This window comes from Narcine bancroftii, chromosome 10, assembly GCF_036971445.1.
Source record: "Narcine bancroftii isolate sNarBan1 chromosome 10, sNarBan1.hap1, whole genome shotgun sequence".
Taxonomy (NCBI): domain Eukaryota; kingdom Metazoa; phylum Chordata; class Chondrichthyes; order Torpediniformes; family Narcinidae; genus Narcine; species Narcine bancroftii.
In genome coordinates this window covers 12,094,841-12,115,230 of record NC_091478.1, presented here as the reverse complement: position 1 = coordinate 12,115,230, position 20,390 = coordinate 12,094,841, and the positions used below count along the sequence as shown (strand labels likewise).

General features: G+C 39.3%; 2 protein-coding genes across 5 annotated transcripts in view; one reads left to right on the top strand and one right to left on the bottom strand.

Moving 5' to 3' along the window:
* The window catches only part of LOC138744166 (phospholipid phosphatase 4-like), a 185,484-nt gene that overhangs the window by 66,784 nt on the left and 98,310 nt on the right, over positions 1-20,390 (bottom strand). For all 4 annotated transcript variants that reach the window (XM_069899859.1, XM_069899861.1, XM_069899862.1 and 1 more), the window contains one exon: positions 14,994-15,118. In XM_069899859.1, the coding sequence (XP_069755960.1) occupies positions 14,994-15,118 (125 nt within the window). The remainder of the gene's footprint in view (positions 1-14,993; positions 15,119-20,390) is intronic.
* The window catches only part of LOC138744165 (SEC23-interacting protein-like), a 195,104-nt gene that overhangs the window by 163,199 nt on the left and 11,515 nt on the right, over positions 1-20,390 (top strand). The window lies entirely within an intron of this gene.

Genomic DNA, 20,390 nt, shown 5'->3' with positions numbered 1-20,390 from the left:
TGGAACTGAGTGAACACAAATTGCATTCTCGGAAAGTTGGTATCTCAATAAAACTGGCTAGATTGCTAATGTTGCAGCATTCTTCTTTGGCTTGGCTTCGTGGACGAAGATTTATGGAGGGGTAATGTCCACGTCAGCTGCAGGCTCGTTTGTGGCTGACAAGTCCAATGCAGGACAGGCAGACATTAAATAAGTGGTAAATAATGCAGTTGTTCCTTGAGAATTAATAATGTCAGTGCCTTGAATAGAAAAATGATTCTTTTTCCATTCATTTAGAATAAATTAATCTCTGAAAATGAAATTGCTTTTATTTGGAATTGTGATTACCTGGTGTGGATATTCATCCCCACCAGGTTTTTTTTTTGCTTCTTATTCAACTTTCCTTCTTTAACACTCTGATCTTAAACAAGATGAAGCTGTAAGCAATTGTTACCAGACAGAGGTCTTATGAAATTGAGCCTCATGATTACTGAAAGTGTAGAGAGATCAAGATAATTTCTAGAGATGCCAAAAGGCAGAAGCTTGTTCAAATAAATCTGGTTAAGTAAATGGTGGCTATCTTTGAATTGGAACTTCTATATACAAAGCACACAATTCCAAGTATTTTCTCTGTTTGAGAGAGGATCACAATGGCAGGAGAACCAGACAACAAAGAATTGCCATCTAGATATTCTCAGTGGCCTTGTAGCTTGGATTTTGACCAAATATTGAGCTGCTGCAGTGTCACTAGAACAGAGATATACTTAAGTTGAAGCTCTTGGGACTGAACACTTGTGCAGCTGCTCAACATAGGATGATTAGGAACCACTTTTAATCTGTGTTATATTATCACATACTATTTCACATGCTGCTCTATCATTTTAATACACAAAATGGGCAACATCTTTTGAATGTTTTATTTTTGACTTTTGCAGACTCAACAAACCAATTTAAGAGAGATGGTATGCATTAATTCCATCCTCTTACTTCTCTCTCTACCTCCTTCCTCTACAACTGATGAAACAATCAATAAACAAATTTAATACAGAATCAATTAACTATGTCATTTAAAAAAAACATAAACACACGATGTCTGTGTTATCTTTGCAAGTAGGGGGAATTGATTAAAATGGGTGTCAATATAATTCAAATAAAGTTTTTCATATTTTAATGTTGTCATAATTCTTGTATTGTAAGTGATCTTCTCCTGGGTACTGCAACTCTGTATTTCCATATTCCATCATGAGACCGTTAACTGGGAGTCGGACTTCCACGAAACTGCTATACACTTCCTGGCTACAGCTAGGGCAACCTTCACAAAAAGAGTTTGGTGTTTTGATGACTTAAAACTCATGTCGCCAATGTCTCCCAAAAGATACACTTCCGGATCTTGTGGAAAATTCACTTTTGTAATTTTCTTTAAAATGTCCCCCAAATTCACCCAAAAAGGCCTTACATAGCCCTGTTGAGTGGATGAAAGTTCCAACCTCTACAACACATCTAAAGCACATTTCTGAAAAATCAGATTTTAATTTATATAATTTTTGTGGTGTGAGGTTTTACTGAACTGATGTAAGAAATTGTATTGCTCTCATTTATATCTCGTATTAATGATTCCAGTCATATTATTCATAGGTCTTGCCACCACTCTTTAATTTTTGTATCTAAATCTGACTTCCATCTCTTCCAAGATCTATGAAAATTATGTTTTGGACTCTCACTTTGGAATATGTAATACATTCTAGATATAAATTTGTTTACATTCCCCTGTAGAATTAGAATCTACATATTGGTGCATCTAGGTAAAATCGTATCTGGTCCTAATTTTCCACTTAAGAAAGATTTTAGTTGTCGATAGCAGAAGAATGTTCTTGTAGAAAAAGCCATATTTATTTCTAAATTGTTGAGGTGTCATAAATTACCTTTGTATATAACAATCCTCGGTTATATCGGATCGCTTTCTGGCACTAGATGTCCAGGATTTCATTACCCATAGTCAAAAGTATTAAATTATTTTGGGTCAAAGGTGTTTATGGAGATATTCCAATTTTTAATCTAATACATTGATTTTTTTCCCCAGATTTGCAGTGTATGTTTTAGTATGGGATTATTTGATTTCTTTGAAATTAATTTAGTATTCCATTTGTAAATAAACTCCTGCTATCTTTTCATCTAACAAATATAGCCCAATTTGAGCCTAGGACAGGATAGTCTCTCCATCAAAAAAAAGATACAATAAACTTTGCCTGGGCCTCCCAATATATTTTTTTAATCTGGTAATTTTAGACCCCTAAATTATAATCTCACATTAATTACTGTGATTACTTGTGGCATAGGGATTGCTTAAGGTGGAATGTGAGTTTGGGGATCCATTTTGAAAACCACTGCTCTGCTGGGGATCATGCTTCTGAGGATGCTTCATGATAAGTTAAAGCAGATGTTCTCATTAAGGCTACTGTTGGGAGGTTCAACACTGCAGACTCCAATGGAGTAGATATTCTCAGTTTACGACTTTTTTGGAGAAAGTGGGGCAAGGGGTGCTTGACCACTCCAGTGGTATCTTTATCTTTGTTACCTTTGACCTGCTGTGTTTCTCCACCATTGTGCTTTTACTTCAATCACAGTGTCTGCAGACAGTCATGTTTTAACCCCACACAGGATGTATGACCTTCTACCATCTGGAAGGAGGTACATGAAGATCAAAATTAGGGCTTTTTTCCTGCAGGCTGTGAAATTGATGAACAATACTCCATCCTGCAACCTTGAGTCTCTTGTAACTGAAAAGAGTATATTATTCTGAAATATAGCTTTTATTTTGTATTATATTTTGGTATATTTGATATTATATGCTGTGCACTGTCTGGAGAAACACCAATTTATATGTAGTCAAACAATAGTAACTTTGAACTTGAGAAGATGGAGCGCAACCTGTCTTTCTGTCACATGGCAGAGGTCATCTATTTGAGAGATGCTGGTGTGCAACTGCAGTGCATATTAAAGTGGCTAAATGTTGCAACAATAGGGTGCTAGTAATGAAAGTAACACTGGACAACACATCTTTCACAAGGTTTACCTCCTGGGGGAAAAAAAATTGGGAATTATGATAGACAACACCAAGCTGAACACAAAGATAATGCTGCAAAACAACCAATTTTGTGACATGTTCATGACAATAAGTACTGATAATTTCAGATTTTCTGTATCGTGTAGGAAGTTGAAGAAACATTAAATGAATTTTTATTGAATTTAGCACGTTTAATTGCATAATGATGCTGACACATTGTACGAGTTCAACTGACCTAAAAATGTTTTGCCGCTGATTTTTTTTTGTTTGTACTCAACATCTGATGCCTCTCGCATCAGTGTCTAACAATAGTCGGCCAGCACTGATGGATTCCAGCTACTCTGAAACTGCTTCTGCATGGTCTCAATGTCCTGGTGACCCCTTTTACCATGTTCGTCACTGACGGCACCAAGATCAGCAGGGAAGACATCCAAGTGCGAAGGCAGAAAATGAATTTTCAATAAGATGCTACACTTCATGGTTTTGTCTGCTCGGAATAGACTTAAAATATGACAGGAAATCACAAAAATAGGTTGTATCTAAAAATCATGAGAGGAAAACTTGAAGTTGACTTTTGTGATCAGCAGCTCAAAATCCATAAAATATTCCCAAAAGTTTTCAGGAAGCGAACTCTTCGTTGACTAGTGCATTTAATGCTTATAATGGTGTGATAGTACAGACCTTTCACCAATGTATATAGTTACAGTATCTAGAGTATGTAATGACTGTGCTTACAGTGATTGGCTGAGAGCTTAGCCACGCCTACTGTCTGGGCCTTAAAGGGTTGTGTCCCTAGCCAGGTCAGATCATTCCGGACTGGTCGGCCACCTGTGAAGAGCTCCTGTCTTTTGCTAATAAAAGCCTTGGTTTGGATCAACAAGTCTTTGGTTCTTTCAACGAGCTCTACAAATGGGAAATGTGGTGAGTTGGTTTTCCATGTACAGTGTTGAGTTTCGGAATAGTTGGGGTTGCACTCATGCAAGTAGAGTTTTCCATCAACTCCCGATTTGTGACTTGTGTGTGGTGGAAGGGCCCAGGCAGGAGGTGGGTGACATTTCACACACCAAGCTTTGACTTGCTTTTGTAACCAATGTATTCCTGTGGCAAGTTTAGTTTGTTTTTTGGTAAAAATCTGACCTCCAAGGTGTTGGTGAAGCTACACACTTCACAATTGTTAGTAAATGTCTCCACATCTGAGCTTACGATTAATGGTCATTCATTTTTGACAAAAATCTGCCTAAGGACATTGCTTTGAGGTAATGTTTTGAGGGTCTCGTCAATCTTTCTATCTTGTAGCTCTGACTTGAGCCAGTGAAGATGGCAGTCTTTACATCCCAGCCACTTCCATTTCATTGGGTTGAATGCTGTCTTGATGCCAAGGGCAGTCTTCCTCACCTCTCTTTAGGGACTCGAGTGTTTTATCCACATTTCAATTGAGAGATGGAGCCAGGCAGTTTGGGTAGAAACCAAGTAGAATGTCAGTCAACAGGTTATTTGTCAGTCCCATGATGGTGGTTCATAGTTGTTTAATCCACAATCATTCTGGTCACATGAGAAGGCAATTTCTCACATTATTGGGTGGATGCTATTTTGCTGACATACAGCCTGGCCATTTATCAGAGCACAGGCCTTCAGTACAATTCTAAGGATGTTTAAAGGGTTTAAAGCTTTCGCCTTATCTTGTGGCTACAGCTGTTGCTTTATTTTTTAAATTTCTAAATAAACTTTATTCATAATTAAATATATTATACAGTGCTAGATCTTTTCAAATTCATATATATATATATATATATATATATATATATATATATTCTTCAAGGCACTGGGGAGAAAAAAGCATTGCCTCCACAAAATCCTCCAAATTCACTGGATTGTGCAAAAAAAAAATTAAGTAGATTCTTGGCAGGAGTAGCAGAGGAGGGCAGAACCATTGAAGGTGCCATCTTTTGGATACTAAGATAAACTGGATTTTTCCTCTTGCTGCATCCAAGACCCTTCTCATCTAATGATCCTTCATTTGCCCAGTGTGGTTGTTCACACTTCCCATCTGCTGATCACAGGGAATCTGTGGATCAGCAAAAATGTGGCTATTCTGTTTTGTAATGTGCAAAAGTAGTGAAAAATAGGCAGGTTATACAATCCCACGGGTAGCCTTGTTTCGAGATGATGCAGATATCTTAATCCTTGAGCGAAGAACTTTTTTTTAACCTCAACACGAAGACCTCATCATAAATAATGCAATGATGCAGAATCATCATTTTTACTACCTCAATTTTGATTGATCACCTCCAGCATCAAATAGTGCCACACAACATTCCAGGGTCGGTGCCAGAACGTGGCAGAGGTGGGCATTAGTGATTTTTGAGGGGGGGGCTCATAGCGAGGGGAAGGTGTGCTAGCAGGGACCTGTCGACTTTGGGGGGGGTGCTAGCAGGGACCTACCAGTCGCTATACACCATGTCCCCCTCTGACGTGGGGCAAGAGGACGCTTGATGTCCCCGCTTAGCACTGACCCTGCGGCATTCATTTTTGGAGGAGATGTGATGTATGGAGATGTGGTGTGCCCTCTTGGGATAGTTGCCATAATGTATTCATTAATTATCTTTGTTAGCTGGCTTTGAATTCAGGCTTGCATTCCCCATTGGTCTTAATTCATCTAATGGACTCCTTGTTCTTGCCTAGACCAGTATACAGTACAGAGCATATGTTTAAAATTCCTAATGCATGGATAATGGTCACTAACTTTATTTCTTTCAGATTCCTTACAGACTAACAACTTTAAGAGATCTAATTATTTTACTCTCTGATTCAATAAACCAGAAATATAAATTGTATTTATTTATTTAAAAACACAGAAATGTTAGAGGAACTCAACCTGTCTTGCAGCGTTCATAGTCTCATCTGCTGCTCCTGTTGTGGTCTCTACATTGGAGAGACTAGACCCAGTCTGGGAGATCACTTTGGCTCTGACTGCTGCCAAAGTGTGGATCTCCCAGTGGCCACCCATTTCAATTCCCTGCCCCATTCCCTTGCTGACATGTCTGTCCTTGGTCTTATGCACCACCTGACTGAGACCAGCTGCAAATTGGGTTCCCCCTTTTCTACCCATCCAGTTTCTATGTATGTAAACTAATAGCTTTCATTATATTTTTACTTATTTCTTCATGGCATGTGGGTGAAGTTGGCCAATAATAGCCTTTATTATCCATCAATTTTCCTTAAGCTGGATGACTTGCTAAGTTATTTCAAAATTCAATTAAGAATCAACTTCATTGCTGTGGGTACAGTCAGATACAGGCCAAGGATGGATGGGTTCCGTCCCTTAAGAGAACCAGATGGGCTCTTAGAATTGTCTGATGTTTCAAGATCATTAGTATTGAAACCGGCTTTCTAATTGCCAAGATTTATTCAATTGACTGAATTTAAATCCCTTGGTTGGTGGGGTTTAAGGTTATTCCTCTACATCATCATCCATCACTTTGGATTACCAGCTCAGTGACTCAAACATTAGGCTGCAGTATTCCTTTTTGCTTTTGGAAAATAATGTTGACTGTCCTTCTTGTGATTCTTTCAGTTCCAGTCATTTCGAATAAACTAGATAGTTGTTCAACAACCAGGGGGGAATGTCCTTTATCTGTTTTGGATGATACTGTATTTGTGGGTTACTGTGTCTGATACTTGTGCTGTGACCAAGCTTTTATTTTCAGTAATCTTCAAGGACAATACTTCAGCTGTAGTAAAAATACAATGCTGGAGAAACTCAGCAGGTCAAACAGTGTGCTTTATGTATTTTGTAAAAATTACTTAACTGGTGCCAGGAACATTAATGCTTGTTCCTTAAACTCCTTGTCCTCTTTTAAAAGTGTCTTCTTTCCCTTCGATAGCCAGAACAGGTGATGTTGTCAACTTTATTATTAACAGCTTTCGAGTATATTCTAATTCACACAGGGTTTCAGGATGTTGACAGAAAATAGATAAAAGACTATTTCCCCTTCCCGAGTGGGTCAATAATATAAAGTCACAGGTTTAATATTATTGGTTAGAAGTGCAGTGGAGAGATGAGAAAGATGTTTATTCCCCTGCTCAGAATTATTGAAATCTAAATGGAAAAAATGGACAAAAATGATGAAAGAAATTTTAAAAGGCATTGAACAGGATAGGAATGTAGATATTTATCAAGTTCAGACAGAAATGTTGGGCTGTGGGCCAAAGAACATCTTAATCAAAGAGCCAGTGTGTGTCTCGAATCAGGGGTGGCCAACCTTTTCATTTTTAATTTAGGCGTACAGCACGGTAACATTTCGGCCCACGCTTCTGTGACACCCATTTAACCTACAGCCCCAGCAAGGACTCGTGGGCTGAAATGACTTGCTTCCATGCTGTTTGTCTAAATTAAAAATCAAATGTTGAAAAGGGTGGCCACCCCCTGAAGTGGTCTAATTCAGCATTACAAGTCCGTCTGGTTCCATGCTGAATCAGCGCTGTTAGAAATGTTCAGAGGAAATAAAGCCTTGGAAGGCGATTAGTAAAATTGCAATTATTACCATTTCAGGAGACTATTGAATAGTTCACTCAAACAGAAATTTACAGTCCAGTAAAGCTCAATTGTATCAATGCTCGTTATTAGGGTATCAAATCATTAATGAGTATTGTTACACAGTAAGTCTGCACATCCATTATAAAGCAAAACCTGTCTCTGTGCTCCATAATTTACTTAAATTTTATATCCAAATTTAACTTTTTCAGTCACTCCCAGATCAACTAAGTAAAGTATTTCCAATTTGCTTTAATTTTAAACTTGGTTTAAATATTTTATTGCTAGTTCTATGTTGTTTCTAATGTTCAATGAGATAATGAACACCGTCCCCATTCATCATCTGCAATGCTCCATATTGAAAGAAGCAGCTGTGATCCTACTTCTGGTATATACAATATTTATTATGCCCTTCCTATCCAGCAAGGTTCTGGGACTATCTTCGCAATAGAGACAAACGTGCTTCAAGGAGGGTACATAAATCTCTATCTTCTTATGGCGAATTAGGTACCAGGAAGCAACTCCGAAAGGGTGACCGAATGAAAAAGTGAACAGGTCAACCTTTAGGGTCAACCGCAAATGAAGGGGGAATGAGCTGCAGGAGGGGTTGCTGGAAATCTCAGAAATGGAGAATTGTCTCCGTGGAAAAAGGAACCTCAGAATCTTCAGTGAACGAGGGACTTGAATGGGACTGACCTTATCTTCGATTTGTTTTTTGATTCTGACTGATTTGATGTTTTTTGTCCAATATTTGTATTTACTCAATTTAATTTCTTTCATATTTGTTCTATTTTTTTCTTGGTGTCTTTTCTTTATGCATTTTCTACCCTTCCTCGTTTTCTCAAATAAACTGCTGCTTATTCTACACATTAACAAGCTACCTATCTCTGGTTAGTTTCAGTTCTTTACATCCTCCATTTCCTTTAACCATATTATGCCACATTTTTCCCTTCCTGTCTTGAGACTGTAACAGGTGAAATATATTTGTTAGTGCTTTCAAATGCCATGGACCTGTAGTAGATTTCCAATATACTCTGTTCATCATTTCACAACCAATATTTAATGATGGATGTGGAACAGAATCAAGGCAGTTTCTTACCATAGGGTACAAGTCTATCTTGGACTAATTTTGTGCTCACTTTGGCACGTCAGCAGAAAAAATGTAAATTTCCTGTCACTTCATTGCCTCAATAAAACAGGCAGTTAACCCTTTGCTGCATGTACAACACAATAAGTTCATGATTAGCTGGTCCTGTCACAGTCTGTGGTTTGTGATATGTAAATTGAATGCTGCGTTCCTACATTACCATATTAATTAAGAACTCAATTGGATGTAAGGTGTTATGCAGTACAAAACAAAGTCTTCAAAGTAGGACAGTCACTGGATGTCAAATTTGAATATAGTTTTAGTTCAGCACAGATGTTATCTAACTAAATTGACCATTTTGTTTGGGTGCATTCCTACATTTTTTTTTTCAGAACTTGAAGGACTCAAGTTCAATGTTGGTTATGTATTTTTATCTTTGCTATCTAAAGTACATTGAGTTTCTCCAGCATTATTTTTATTCATGTTATCCAACTACTAGGGTTCATTACTTAAATTAAGAATGAGTACTGAAGTTTTAATAACATACTTGTTCAAACAAAACTACACCAATCAGGAGCTGGAATCTTTTTAATTGAAGAGCCACTTGATTAAAATTTGCCAGGCTAATCAAGAGACTGAATGAGGAGGTGGAAATTCTTCATTACAGGTATTTTTATTCATCTTTATAACATTAACCAAGTTTGCCAATACAATAAATGTCCAAATTGTTAGCTATGATATACTTGCTCTTAACCAGATTTTTAAGCCTTAAAGAACTGCTGAAGTTTTGATGAATTGCTATATTTTTATTACAAATCTAAGAACAATAAAAAGTTTTGCAAATATCAAACAGCAACAAAGACTGATCTCATTAGAAGTCTTCAAAGTAAATGTTAATTCCATGCATATGTGAAATGATCAGGTTAAATATAGGACTATAACATAGAATTTGGTAGAAAATTATTATGGGTGATAAGTGGCAAGAAAATATCATTTAAAATTCAAATATCAAATTTTAAATAAAAATCAATTGAATCATGTAGGTCACCAGATTTGAGCTGAGGTTGCAAGTTTAGGATGAAGGGTGATTTGGATAAGGGTGGGAACAGCTGAGAGTTATAAGTAAGTTAAGATAAAATAAAGGAGATCTGGGTAAACTGGTTTCCCACCTTTGATCTGGACCTGATCCAGTGCTTCTCGTGCCCTTCTACCCATGGGGGAGGAGGCATAAGCATTCCGAAAACATTTATTGCAACGACAGCTGTCCCTCCAAGCAAAGTTTCCTCAGAACAAAATTTCCCAAAGAAATCAAGCAAGGATTTTTGCAGAGAATGCTGTCGTCCTATGCATCATTTATGTAGAATTTGTGTCCCCATTGATGAAAGAAGCCATTGTGCAAACTGCCATGCCAAGAACCTGGCACACAGCAAGCAACAAATTGCCCCATGGCTCAGCGAGGAGAGGCATCCTGTTGGGTGGGGGAAGACGTGCAGGCATTCATCACTAAAGTGTGGGGCTCAGGGCTCCATCCTGCCCAGCAAGGGTGTATACATTCAAGAGTGGCTCCTTACCACTGAGTTGACACTGCAGCGGAGCTGGCCTATTAACAAAAAGACAGGCAGAAGAGAGCAGCTTCCACTGCATCCAAAAGGAACTGATAGGAGAGGCAGTCTCTCAACATCGTCTCCAGTAATGCCCCAAACGCAATGATCACACTGCTCTCCTCAGCCCACCAAACACTAGGCTTCGCATGCAACCTCTCAATACCAAGCAATAAACCAATTAATTGCTGTATTTATTCTTGATTCTTGTCACACCAAGGGGGAGGGCGGGGCTTTGCATCAGGTTCCTGGCACAGCAGCATTGCCATTTCAGGTCTCTGTATCTACAATACTACAGTTCTAGATTCCATTGACATTCTCTTTCCTGGGATTGCATCGTTCTCTGGAGGGAGATGGCAGCGTGTGCCTCAGTGTGTTGAAGTTCTGACAGACCTGGGTAAAGATGTGCATGCTTCCTCCAATATATTTTTTGGGAATTATGAATTTGGAATTTCCACCATTGTGAATGGTAAGGCTATAAATGATAAGTCTAAAATCTGCTTGAATTAAATGTGACAGTTGGGTTCCATCAATCAACCTTGTCACTGTCTGCTACTGTTGAAATGATTGAACACCGTGCTAAAAGATGTGCGTTCTGTATAATATGACATACCATTATATGTTGATATTAAATTGAATTAGCAGAGGGCAGAAATGATATTTTTTTAATCATACTGTCATCTTTTATGCATAATATCACAAAACCATTATATTTACATGCTATCATTTTTTAAAAATTAAACTGTAGCATGTAACTACATTTCATTAGGCACAATAAAATCCAATGTGCTCAACTCAAACTTTAACCTTATGTGGCACTTTGACATTAATTGTAAAGCTTAAAAAATAAAGATAATCAAGGTGAGAACATTCTGAAAATTTTATTTAAAAATCCTGCCGAAGCTGGGAACTGAAAAAAGGGTGTCCTATCAGAAATGGTCATTGTATTTCTCTTTCTGATCAGAGTGTTTCCAGCACTTTCTGTTTTTAATTGAGTAACTAGAGCAGCTTCTTTCTCCGCTTTTGTTCTCTGTTCAGTGAATGTTATCAATGCTGATTATAGATTGTGCAACATTGTCATTTGTATCAATGAAATCGAACCCATGAACAGACATTGACACACTTGCTTTGAATACCACAATTTATAACCATATAACAATTACAGCACGGAAACAGGCCAATTTGACCCTTCTAGACTGCACTGATCCAAGTACCCTCCTCTAATCCCACTTACCAGCACTCTGCCCATATCCCTCCTCCGTCCCCCTCCCATCCATGTACTTATCCAACTCTTTCTTAAATGACAAAATTGACCCTGTCTCCACCACCTTTCCCGGAAGCCCATTCCACACAGTAACCACTCTCTGAGTAAAGAAGTTCCCCCTTGTGTTACTCCTAAACCTTTGCCCGTCAACTCTCAACCCATGAGCTCTTGCATCCATCTCTCCTACTCTCAATGGGAAAAGCCTTTCACATCAACTCTATCTATCTCTCTCATTATCTTAAACACCTCTATCAAATCCCCTCTCAGCCTTCTACGTTTCAAGGAATAAAGACCTAATTTGCTCAATCTTTCTTTGTATTCCAGATGCTGAAACTCAGGCAACATTTTTGTAAATCTTCTCTGCACTCTCTCTCTCTCTCTCTCTCTCTCTCTCTATCTTGTTAATATTCTTCCTATAAATCGGTGACCAGAACTGCACACAGTACTCGAAATTGTACAAGGCATTGGTGAGGCCAAATTTAATCATTACTTCCCAACTCCTATATTCTATGCACTGATTTATATAGGCAAGCATGCTAAAGGCCTTCTTCACCACCCTATCCACATGCGCTCCTACCTTCAGGGAACAATGCACCGTTATTCCTAGATCTTCCTGCTCCACTGCATTCCTCAATGGCCTCCCATTTACCACCCATGTCTTGCTTTGATTATTCTTTTCAAAATGAAACACCTCACATTTATCGGCATTAAACTCCATCTGCCATCTTTCTGCCCACTCCTCTAAGCAGTTTAAATCCCTCTACAATCTTTGAAAATCCTCTTCATCATCCACAATTCCCCCTATTTTAGCATCATCTGCATATTTACTAATCCAATTTACCGCCCATCCTCCGGTTCATTAATATATATGACAAACAGGGATGGTCCCAAAACTGAACCCTGAGGTACACCGCTTGTCACCGGCCTCCATCCTGACAAACAATTATCTACTACTACTCTCTGGCACCTTCCTTCCAGCCACTGTTGAATCCATTTGACTATCTCCAAATTAATACCCAAGGACTAACCTCCCATGCAGAACATTTTCTATCTGGCACCTGTAACAACAGTTATTCAGCACAGTACATAAGAAATTGTGCTCTTTTGCTGTTGAACACCTCAAGTATCAAGTAATTAAAGACAGATTTACAGTATCTGTAGTTGTTTTTGATTTTTCATCATCAAATCAGCTCATTTTTCTTTCGTAAAATGTCCACTAAGGGATTGAGCAACAAAAGAGAAATTTGCTTACATGGGGTCATAGTGTAAGAGATCAGTAACACTGATCATTGTGAGAGATCAGTATCACTGATCTAAAAGAAAAGTGAGGATTGTGAGAGATGAGAAAAACTGATATAAAAATATGAAGATGAAGAAACTAAAATTGATACATGGGTAAATGAATGAAGCCAGTACAAACAGGATGAGACATGGATTAGAATGCAGGAAGCAGAATCAGTCTGAGTAAGATAAGAATCTCCTAGCCTTTAAGTGCACAGAAACAGCACGTAGGCAGGCAGGATTGCCTAATGCCAAACCTATCCAGGAGGCAGAAGAATGTAAGGGAGAGGGTATTCCTATACTGAAATAAACTGTATAAAAGTTGGGTGAGCCCCAGTGTGTGTGTGTATTCCCAGGGTAAGGGGAAGCACCCAACTTTGCATTGTTGTATAATAAATGTTCTTTGTTCTCAATTTTTGTCTCGTGCAATTTCTGTGAAGGTACTTCTGTTTCTAACAATAGCAACAATTATTTGGTGAAGTAAAGGTTATTGAATTATATAAATTAAAAAAAAAATTGGGCAATTTTCTGAAATGGTGGGGGGGGGCGCGGAATACAAAGCTCTAGGTTTAGCCTAAGGCAGTAGAACTTGGATTTTGATTTATTCATCAAAGAACTGACACATTGTTTTCTCCTACTATCTATCACTCACCAGCCACCATTGCCCAACTTATTCCCCTTATCCTGCTCCATCTGTCTATCACACTCCTCCTCAGATGTTCCCACTATTGGGCCTGGTTCTCCCTTCCTTCTCACACCTCTTTATACTGGCTATCTCTCCTCTACATTCTCAGACCTAATGCAGGGCCTTGACCCGGAACATCGACCATCCCTCTACCTCCACAGATGTTACCTGACCTGCTGAGTTCCTCCAGCAGTTTGTTTCTTGCAGGAGACATGTATGATAGATCGACTGACCTCTTCCTTTCACTAAACATCTGTACCATTGCGGGATGAGGAGAAAGAAATGCCAGCCAGGAAATAGATCTATATAACAAACTTTAATGTGGATTGTGGAGGGTCACGTGACCTCATTGCTTGGAATCTGGCGGGAGTAAGGATTGTTGAGGGTCATGTGATCTCTCCATCTAGAACCTAGTCATCTGACAATCAAGGTCGGACTCTGCCCACCCATTGGTGCACACCTGACTATTGGCCCCTTTAACCACCTAGTTATTACCTGGACTGAACCCTCCAGGTTGCTGTACTATGAAGGCCACTATGTGCAGTAGCTCTTCCTCTTTTGCTCTTCAGCCCGGAGACTAACTCTGCTGTGGACAACACTAGAGGAGTTGTTGGTAAGGTGTGCACTACAAAGGAATCAGGGCTGTTGCAGGTAGTATCTGAGCCATGTCCAGGAAGTCCAAGAATAGTGAGTAATGTATTATAGTCCCTGGTTGTGATGAGCCTGTACAAACAGTTGCTAATATCAGTAGTATTAAGTCCAATATGTCTGGTTGTACTGTGTTTTGCGATTGAGAATACTTGTGTTATCCCTGTGGCGATCCCCTTGTGTATGTTTCAATAAAGATTATTTCTGCATTCAGCCTGTATCCAGAACTGCTATTCTTTGAACTCATTGAACTTTTCCCTTCCCACACAATGCAAATAAAGATGTTTGTGGCAGGGAAATAGGAATGGATTTTTTTTTTGGAGGGAATATTCCTATCTCTTGTAGAATTCTGGCAGAAACCTCTGCTCGATCTTAGTGTTCCTTTATCTTTACCCTTGTGCACCAAAAGCACATGAAATCCCATAAATAAATGAAACTGTTCTATCATGGATTTAATTCCATACATTTTCCAATATTTACCAAGGCTTCCAATTTCTTCTTGAGTTCATTTTGAGTTGAGTTCATTTTGAGTGTAGAATCGTTTCTGAAGGTTTTTCCCCTATAGGGTCTCTTCAATAACACATTGAGTTTTGCTTTTGATTTGAAGATTCCTTCAAAAGATGTTTTGACTTAATCTAATGCAAAACATTGTTTTTGTATTTAAATCCTTTATCACAGGAAAACCAGCAAATGCTTTTACAAAGCTGCTCAGATGCTTAGATTGTCGGATGGGGGGGGGAACCATTCTTGCTGGCCTGTTACTCAGGGCAGCAGCAAGGTGAGGATCCGTGGGGCACAGCGTGGAAAGTGAGGAGCACTTCGTACATAGTGAGAATGATATCAGACTTACAGGAGGAATGGCTGCTTGGGAAGCTCTTTCTGCCTTCTGAAACTACTTCAGGGTCACCCGTGCAGTGCATCTCGGGATTCATCACTCCGTCGGGAAAACAGCGGTTAAAGAAATCAGGACGGGGTCTGCACAAAAAAAAGCACATGGATGAGATTTTAAAGAAAGGTTTCGCGATTTGGGAAAACAAAAGTATCTTTAGGGGAAAACACAATGATGGCCGAGTAATTAGCCCACAACAATCTGAACAATTTAGAAAGTAAGTATTTTGATGAAAAACACTGCTGTGAATTCAGCAAGGAAGGATTTACAGTTTAATTGAAGATGAACTCTCCGGTTACAAAAAGTGTTGTGAAACACAAAAGTCTGCTGATGCCGTGATTGTAGTAAATTTTTATCGCAAAATATGTTGACAGATTAAAGCATAATTTTTTTTTCTCTGCAACCAATTCCAATACAATAGTTTGTGAGTTAACTATAGCACTTCAAATTCTAGATATTCGATTTTTTTTTTTTTTCTGGCAACAGTCACAAATAGCTTCAGAAAATAATTTTGTACATGGGCACACGTAACAGGATAAAATGTTTTATTTTTTATTTAGTTCAACTACTTTGGACTAAAATTTACAAACACCTAGCTCCTAAAACCTGAACTGTGACATCACATTACTCGTCCTGGAAGTCTATGATTTATACAGTAACGTGTGCAGAAAGGTCTGGACTCTTTTCCTCAAGCTTTTGTGGTAGGACAAAAGCCTTCTGCTTCAGAGGCAACAGGGCAACTGTTATCACAAGTATTGGCTTCATTTGAAACAAGTGAAAAGAGACCATGGTAGGCATCTGCAAATGAGCTTCTCTTCCAAAGTCTGCAAATCTGTCTGCCATTTCACATTTGCATTTAAAATTGTTATCAAGGTCATAATGGAAACTGCTCGTGTATATTTTTCACAGAAACGTTTCATCAGTAAAATGCTGCTACAAAGAGCTGGTGCACCTGATGCTTACATAGCACCTATTATAAAAGTGGCGCAAGATATTTATCAAGGAAATGGAAACTTGGGCTGTGCTTGGACTTGAGATTTATTTAAAATATTTAAAATCTATAGCTTTTAATGTATGTGTTTGAGACATGCCACTTCATTGACACTATATTGATCTATTTACAGTGGAATCTTGTTTTCTCAGAGATATAATTGAAAGCTTGGTGGGAATACTATTTGTACCAACCTATTGGGAAACAGAGTTGCAAACTCTGCTTTAGAATCTTCAGGAATTAAGATATGAACCAAGTATAAGTAATTTACAGGCAGGGCTGGATTAAGGCCAAATGATGCCCTAAGCACAGCCCAACAATGGTTTCCCCCCACCCTTCCATTGTATTGTCTATCTGACAAGACAAAGGCAATAAGTGCTGAATGTGAAATAATAGATTAAAAATTCAGTTTTCTTCCAGGCCAGACCCCCACAACTATATTAAATATAACCTGTATATATGTTTTTTTCCATTTATTTGGGAGGGGGGTGCTTTTTGTGAGGCCCTAGTTCAGCTGCACCTTGGCAAATCCGGCACTGGAAAAAAAACTGTGGTAGCCCCTTCCCTCGGTGCCCTAAGCATGTGCTTATTTTGCTTAATGGTTAATCCAGCCTTTTTACAGGCATATAGTAGGGCAGATCTTCCAATTACCTTTCCCTACATAACTGCTGTCTGATGGTCAGCTCAATTAAGCACAAAGGATCAACAAGGTGAGGTGGACGGTTGTTGGCATAAAGCACAGTGATCCTGCATTGACTGAGTGATTAATTCATTGAAATCAGCGGTATCATGTATTGTTGACGTACCTTTTCAAGATTAAGGATTCATGTGACAGATTTGGATCGAGGTAATGCTAAAACTAGGACCATAGAAAATTATAGACTTTCACAACCAGCCTCTGGAAAGTTGTTCAGAGTGGTCACTATGAGAAGACTGATTTACTCAGATTATTTATTTATAATCCTTTGCTATTGGTGAAATCCTATTTGCATTCAGTGATGTTTTAAGAATGCACGTGCCCATGGATTGTAAACTCTGTGCAAGAAATCAATTTAGCCCCTTTCACACTGCCGACCCTCCTAGGAAGTGGGTGAATTTACTGGGCATGTTGCACCCGGGGAGCTTTTCCCACTCCACTATGATTTGCCTGGTTCATCAGGAACCCAGGATTTTAAGTGGGGGGGGGGTGTGTCCCACCTCCAGCAGTGATGTCATGAGTGAGGTATCATGTACTCAAAGTGTAGTGGAAATAAAGCACATGTTTAAAAGACTGGGTGGGGGAGGGGGAAATGAGCACAGTTTAATAAGATGTACACACTCAATGTATAAAACACCATGGGGAAAATCTACCGCAATGGGCTTTAGATTGTTCAAACTTACGACAAACTTGGGACAAGGCCACAAACCAGCTTGTCATTATTCCCGAAACAATAGTCTAACAACAATTTATATAGCATGACATCGTATTATGTATTAAAAGTAATCCTGTGATGATTTAAAGCACTGGTACACACCCTGACCGTCCCGCTGCCTATACATCCAGTTGTATTTCACAGTGCGGTTGTCTGTGCTCTGACCACTGTGATTTCTGGGTACAGACCTGCTAGATTACCCGGTTCAACCCTCCTGCACTTGGCGGTGTGAAAGAGAGTTGTGTTTAAAATGTATAAATTCAGTCAGGAGTGTTGCTTTGGAAAAAATATGGTAAAAAGATACATCAAGCCTTGTGAAGAAATGTGAACATTTGGAACATTTCTCACATGCATAGGTATTAAGCTAACCAGTTGGCAGGGCTCCTTAAGCCCTATATTAGAGTAAAACGACGTATTGGGTCATTAATTCCTCTTCATGATGCAGTATTGATGAAAATACTGTAGATATAAAAAGTGTTCATAATCTTTCAGCCATTGGTTACATTTTTTAAAAGATGTGCCAAATGAAACATTTAATGACACTTGGACATTGTCTAATATTTATTTTACAATGTGTCTGGATATTAAGAGCCTCTGAATCTCCCAATGGAGAGCAGTATAAAAAGGCAAGGGCTTGGTTTCAGTAGTCTTGGGAAGCTTCTGTCTCCAAAATGTTGCCCAAATGCCTGTGTATTACAGTAAAACACCTGGTATCCAGCACCCCTATGGGGATTGATAGATGCCAGATGAGTGTATTTGCCGGTTGCTTGAGATTGCCTGTTGCATGGATTGGCAAACTGACCGCTGCGGGGAACCAATTTTAAAATTCCATATTATTTTTTTTAACCTATTTATTTTCCGCAATTTTTTTTGCCATTTGCACTTGAGGTTGCTTACATTCCAAGATGATGGGGATTTTACTGTACTGCCAAACCCTGACAGTATGTACATTGCCAATAACCTGACAAACTCCACTGAGTACCAAAATATAATAAGAAACCACTAGAATTCACAAAGAATTTTGAACATTGAAGTGCCAGTTGATGAAGTGGACAAAGACGATGTGGTCAAACAATAATCATGGCTTTTATTAGCAGAAACTCATGGTACAATAATGAAAGACAATAGGTGCATATACAGTTATAACCAAGGGGAGTGTCCTTAACAGTAGAGATAATGCACAGCCAATGTTAGTACAGCAAGGCTCGCCAGAGGGGAGACAGGCAGCTTGGCAGACATTCACCACGGTCTCCCCCCAGCAGAAGAAGGGTTAAAATCAAAAGGATAGCTGCTAGGAAAGACTGAAGCAAGCGACACATGGATACCATGTTTGGCCTTGAGAATATTGTAACAGCCAAAATATGTCAGTATCTAGCAAGCAATCGAAATATAATGAGATGTTTTATGAATATGTCAGCCTATCAGGTTGTTTACGAATTCTGGTGCTTCGTCTCATAGAAACATAGAAGATAGGAGCAGGAGTAGGTCATTCGACCCTTCGAGCCTGCTCCGCCATTCAACGAGATCATGGCTGATCTTAAAGTTCAGTACCCCGTCCCCGCCTTCTCTCCGTAACCTTTAATACCCTTATACTGAAGAAATATATCTCATTCCCTCTTAAATATATTTAATGAACCTGCTTCCACTGCCCTCTGTGGCAATGAATTCCACAGATTCACCACCCTCTGGGTAAAGAAATTCCTCCTCTCGATCCTAAATGGTTTGCCTATTATCCTCAAACCATGGCCCCGGGTTCTGGATTTTCCCATCATTGCAAACATCCCATCTGCATCCATTCTATCCAGTCCTGCCAGAATTTTATGTCTCTATGAGATCCCCTCTCAATCTTCTAAACTCCAGCGAGTACAATCCCAATTTGCGTAATCTTTCCTCATAAGTCATTCCTGCCTTTCCAGGTATCAGCCTGGTGAATCGCCTCTGCACTCCTTCCATTGCAAGAACATCCTTCCTTAGATAAGGTGACCAAAACTGGACATAATACTCCAGGTGGGGTCTCACCAAGGCCCTGTACAGCTGCAGTAAGGTATCCTTGTTCCTATACTCCAACCCTCTTGATATGAAGGCCAACATACCATTTGCCTTTTTAACCGCCTGCTGTACCTGCATGCTCGCCTTCAGAGACTGATGTACAAGTACCCCTAGGTCTCTCTGCACTTCCCCTCTCTTAATCTATTGCCATTCAAATAGTAATCTGCCCTCCGGTTTGTATTACCAAAGTGGATAACCTCACATTTATCCACATTGTAGTGCATTTGCCATGTATCTGCCCAGTCCCTGAATTTATCCAAATCACACTGGAGCTTCCTGACCCCCTCTTCCGTGCACACAACCCCTCCTAGCTTAGAGTCATCTGCAAATTTGGAGATATTACATCCAATCCCCTCATCCAGATCATTAATGTAAATTGTGAACAGTTGGGGTCCCAGTACAGATCCCTGTGGTACCCCACTGATCACCGCCTGCCACTCAGAAAATGAGCCATTTATCCCAACTCTCTGTCTTCTACCTGCCAGCCAGTTCTCAATCCACATCAATACTTTGCCCCCAATCCCATGAGCCTTGATTTTGGAAGCCAGTCGTTTATGCGGGACCTTATCGAAGGCCTTTTGGAAGTCCAGGTACACCACATCCACTGGCTCTCCCCCATCTATTTTACCTGTCACCATTTCAAAGAATTCCAATAGATTTGTCAAGCACGATTTACCTTTTGTAAATCCATGTTGACTCCGTCCGATCCCTTCTCTGCTAGTCATATGCTCCGCTATTACATCCTTAATAATGGATTCCATCATTTTGCCCACTACTGATGTAAGGCTCACAGGCCGATAATTCCCCGCTTTTTCTCTACCCCCCTTTTTAAATAGTGGGGTAACATTAGCTACCCTCCAATCCATGGGTACTGATCCTGAGTCTATAGAGTTCTGGAAAATAATT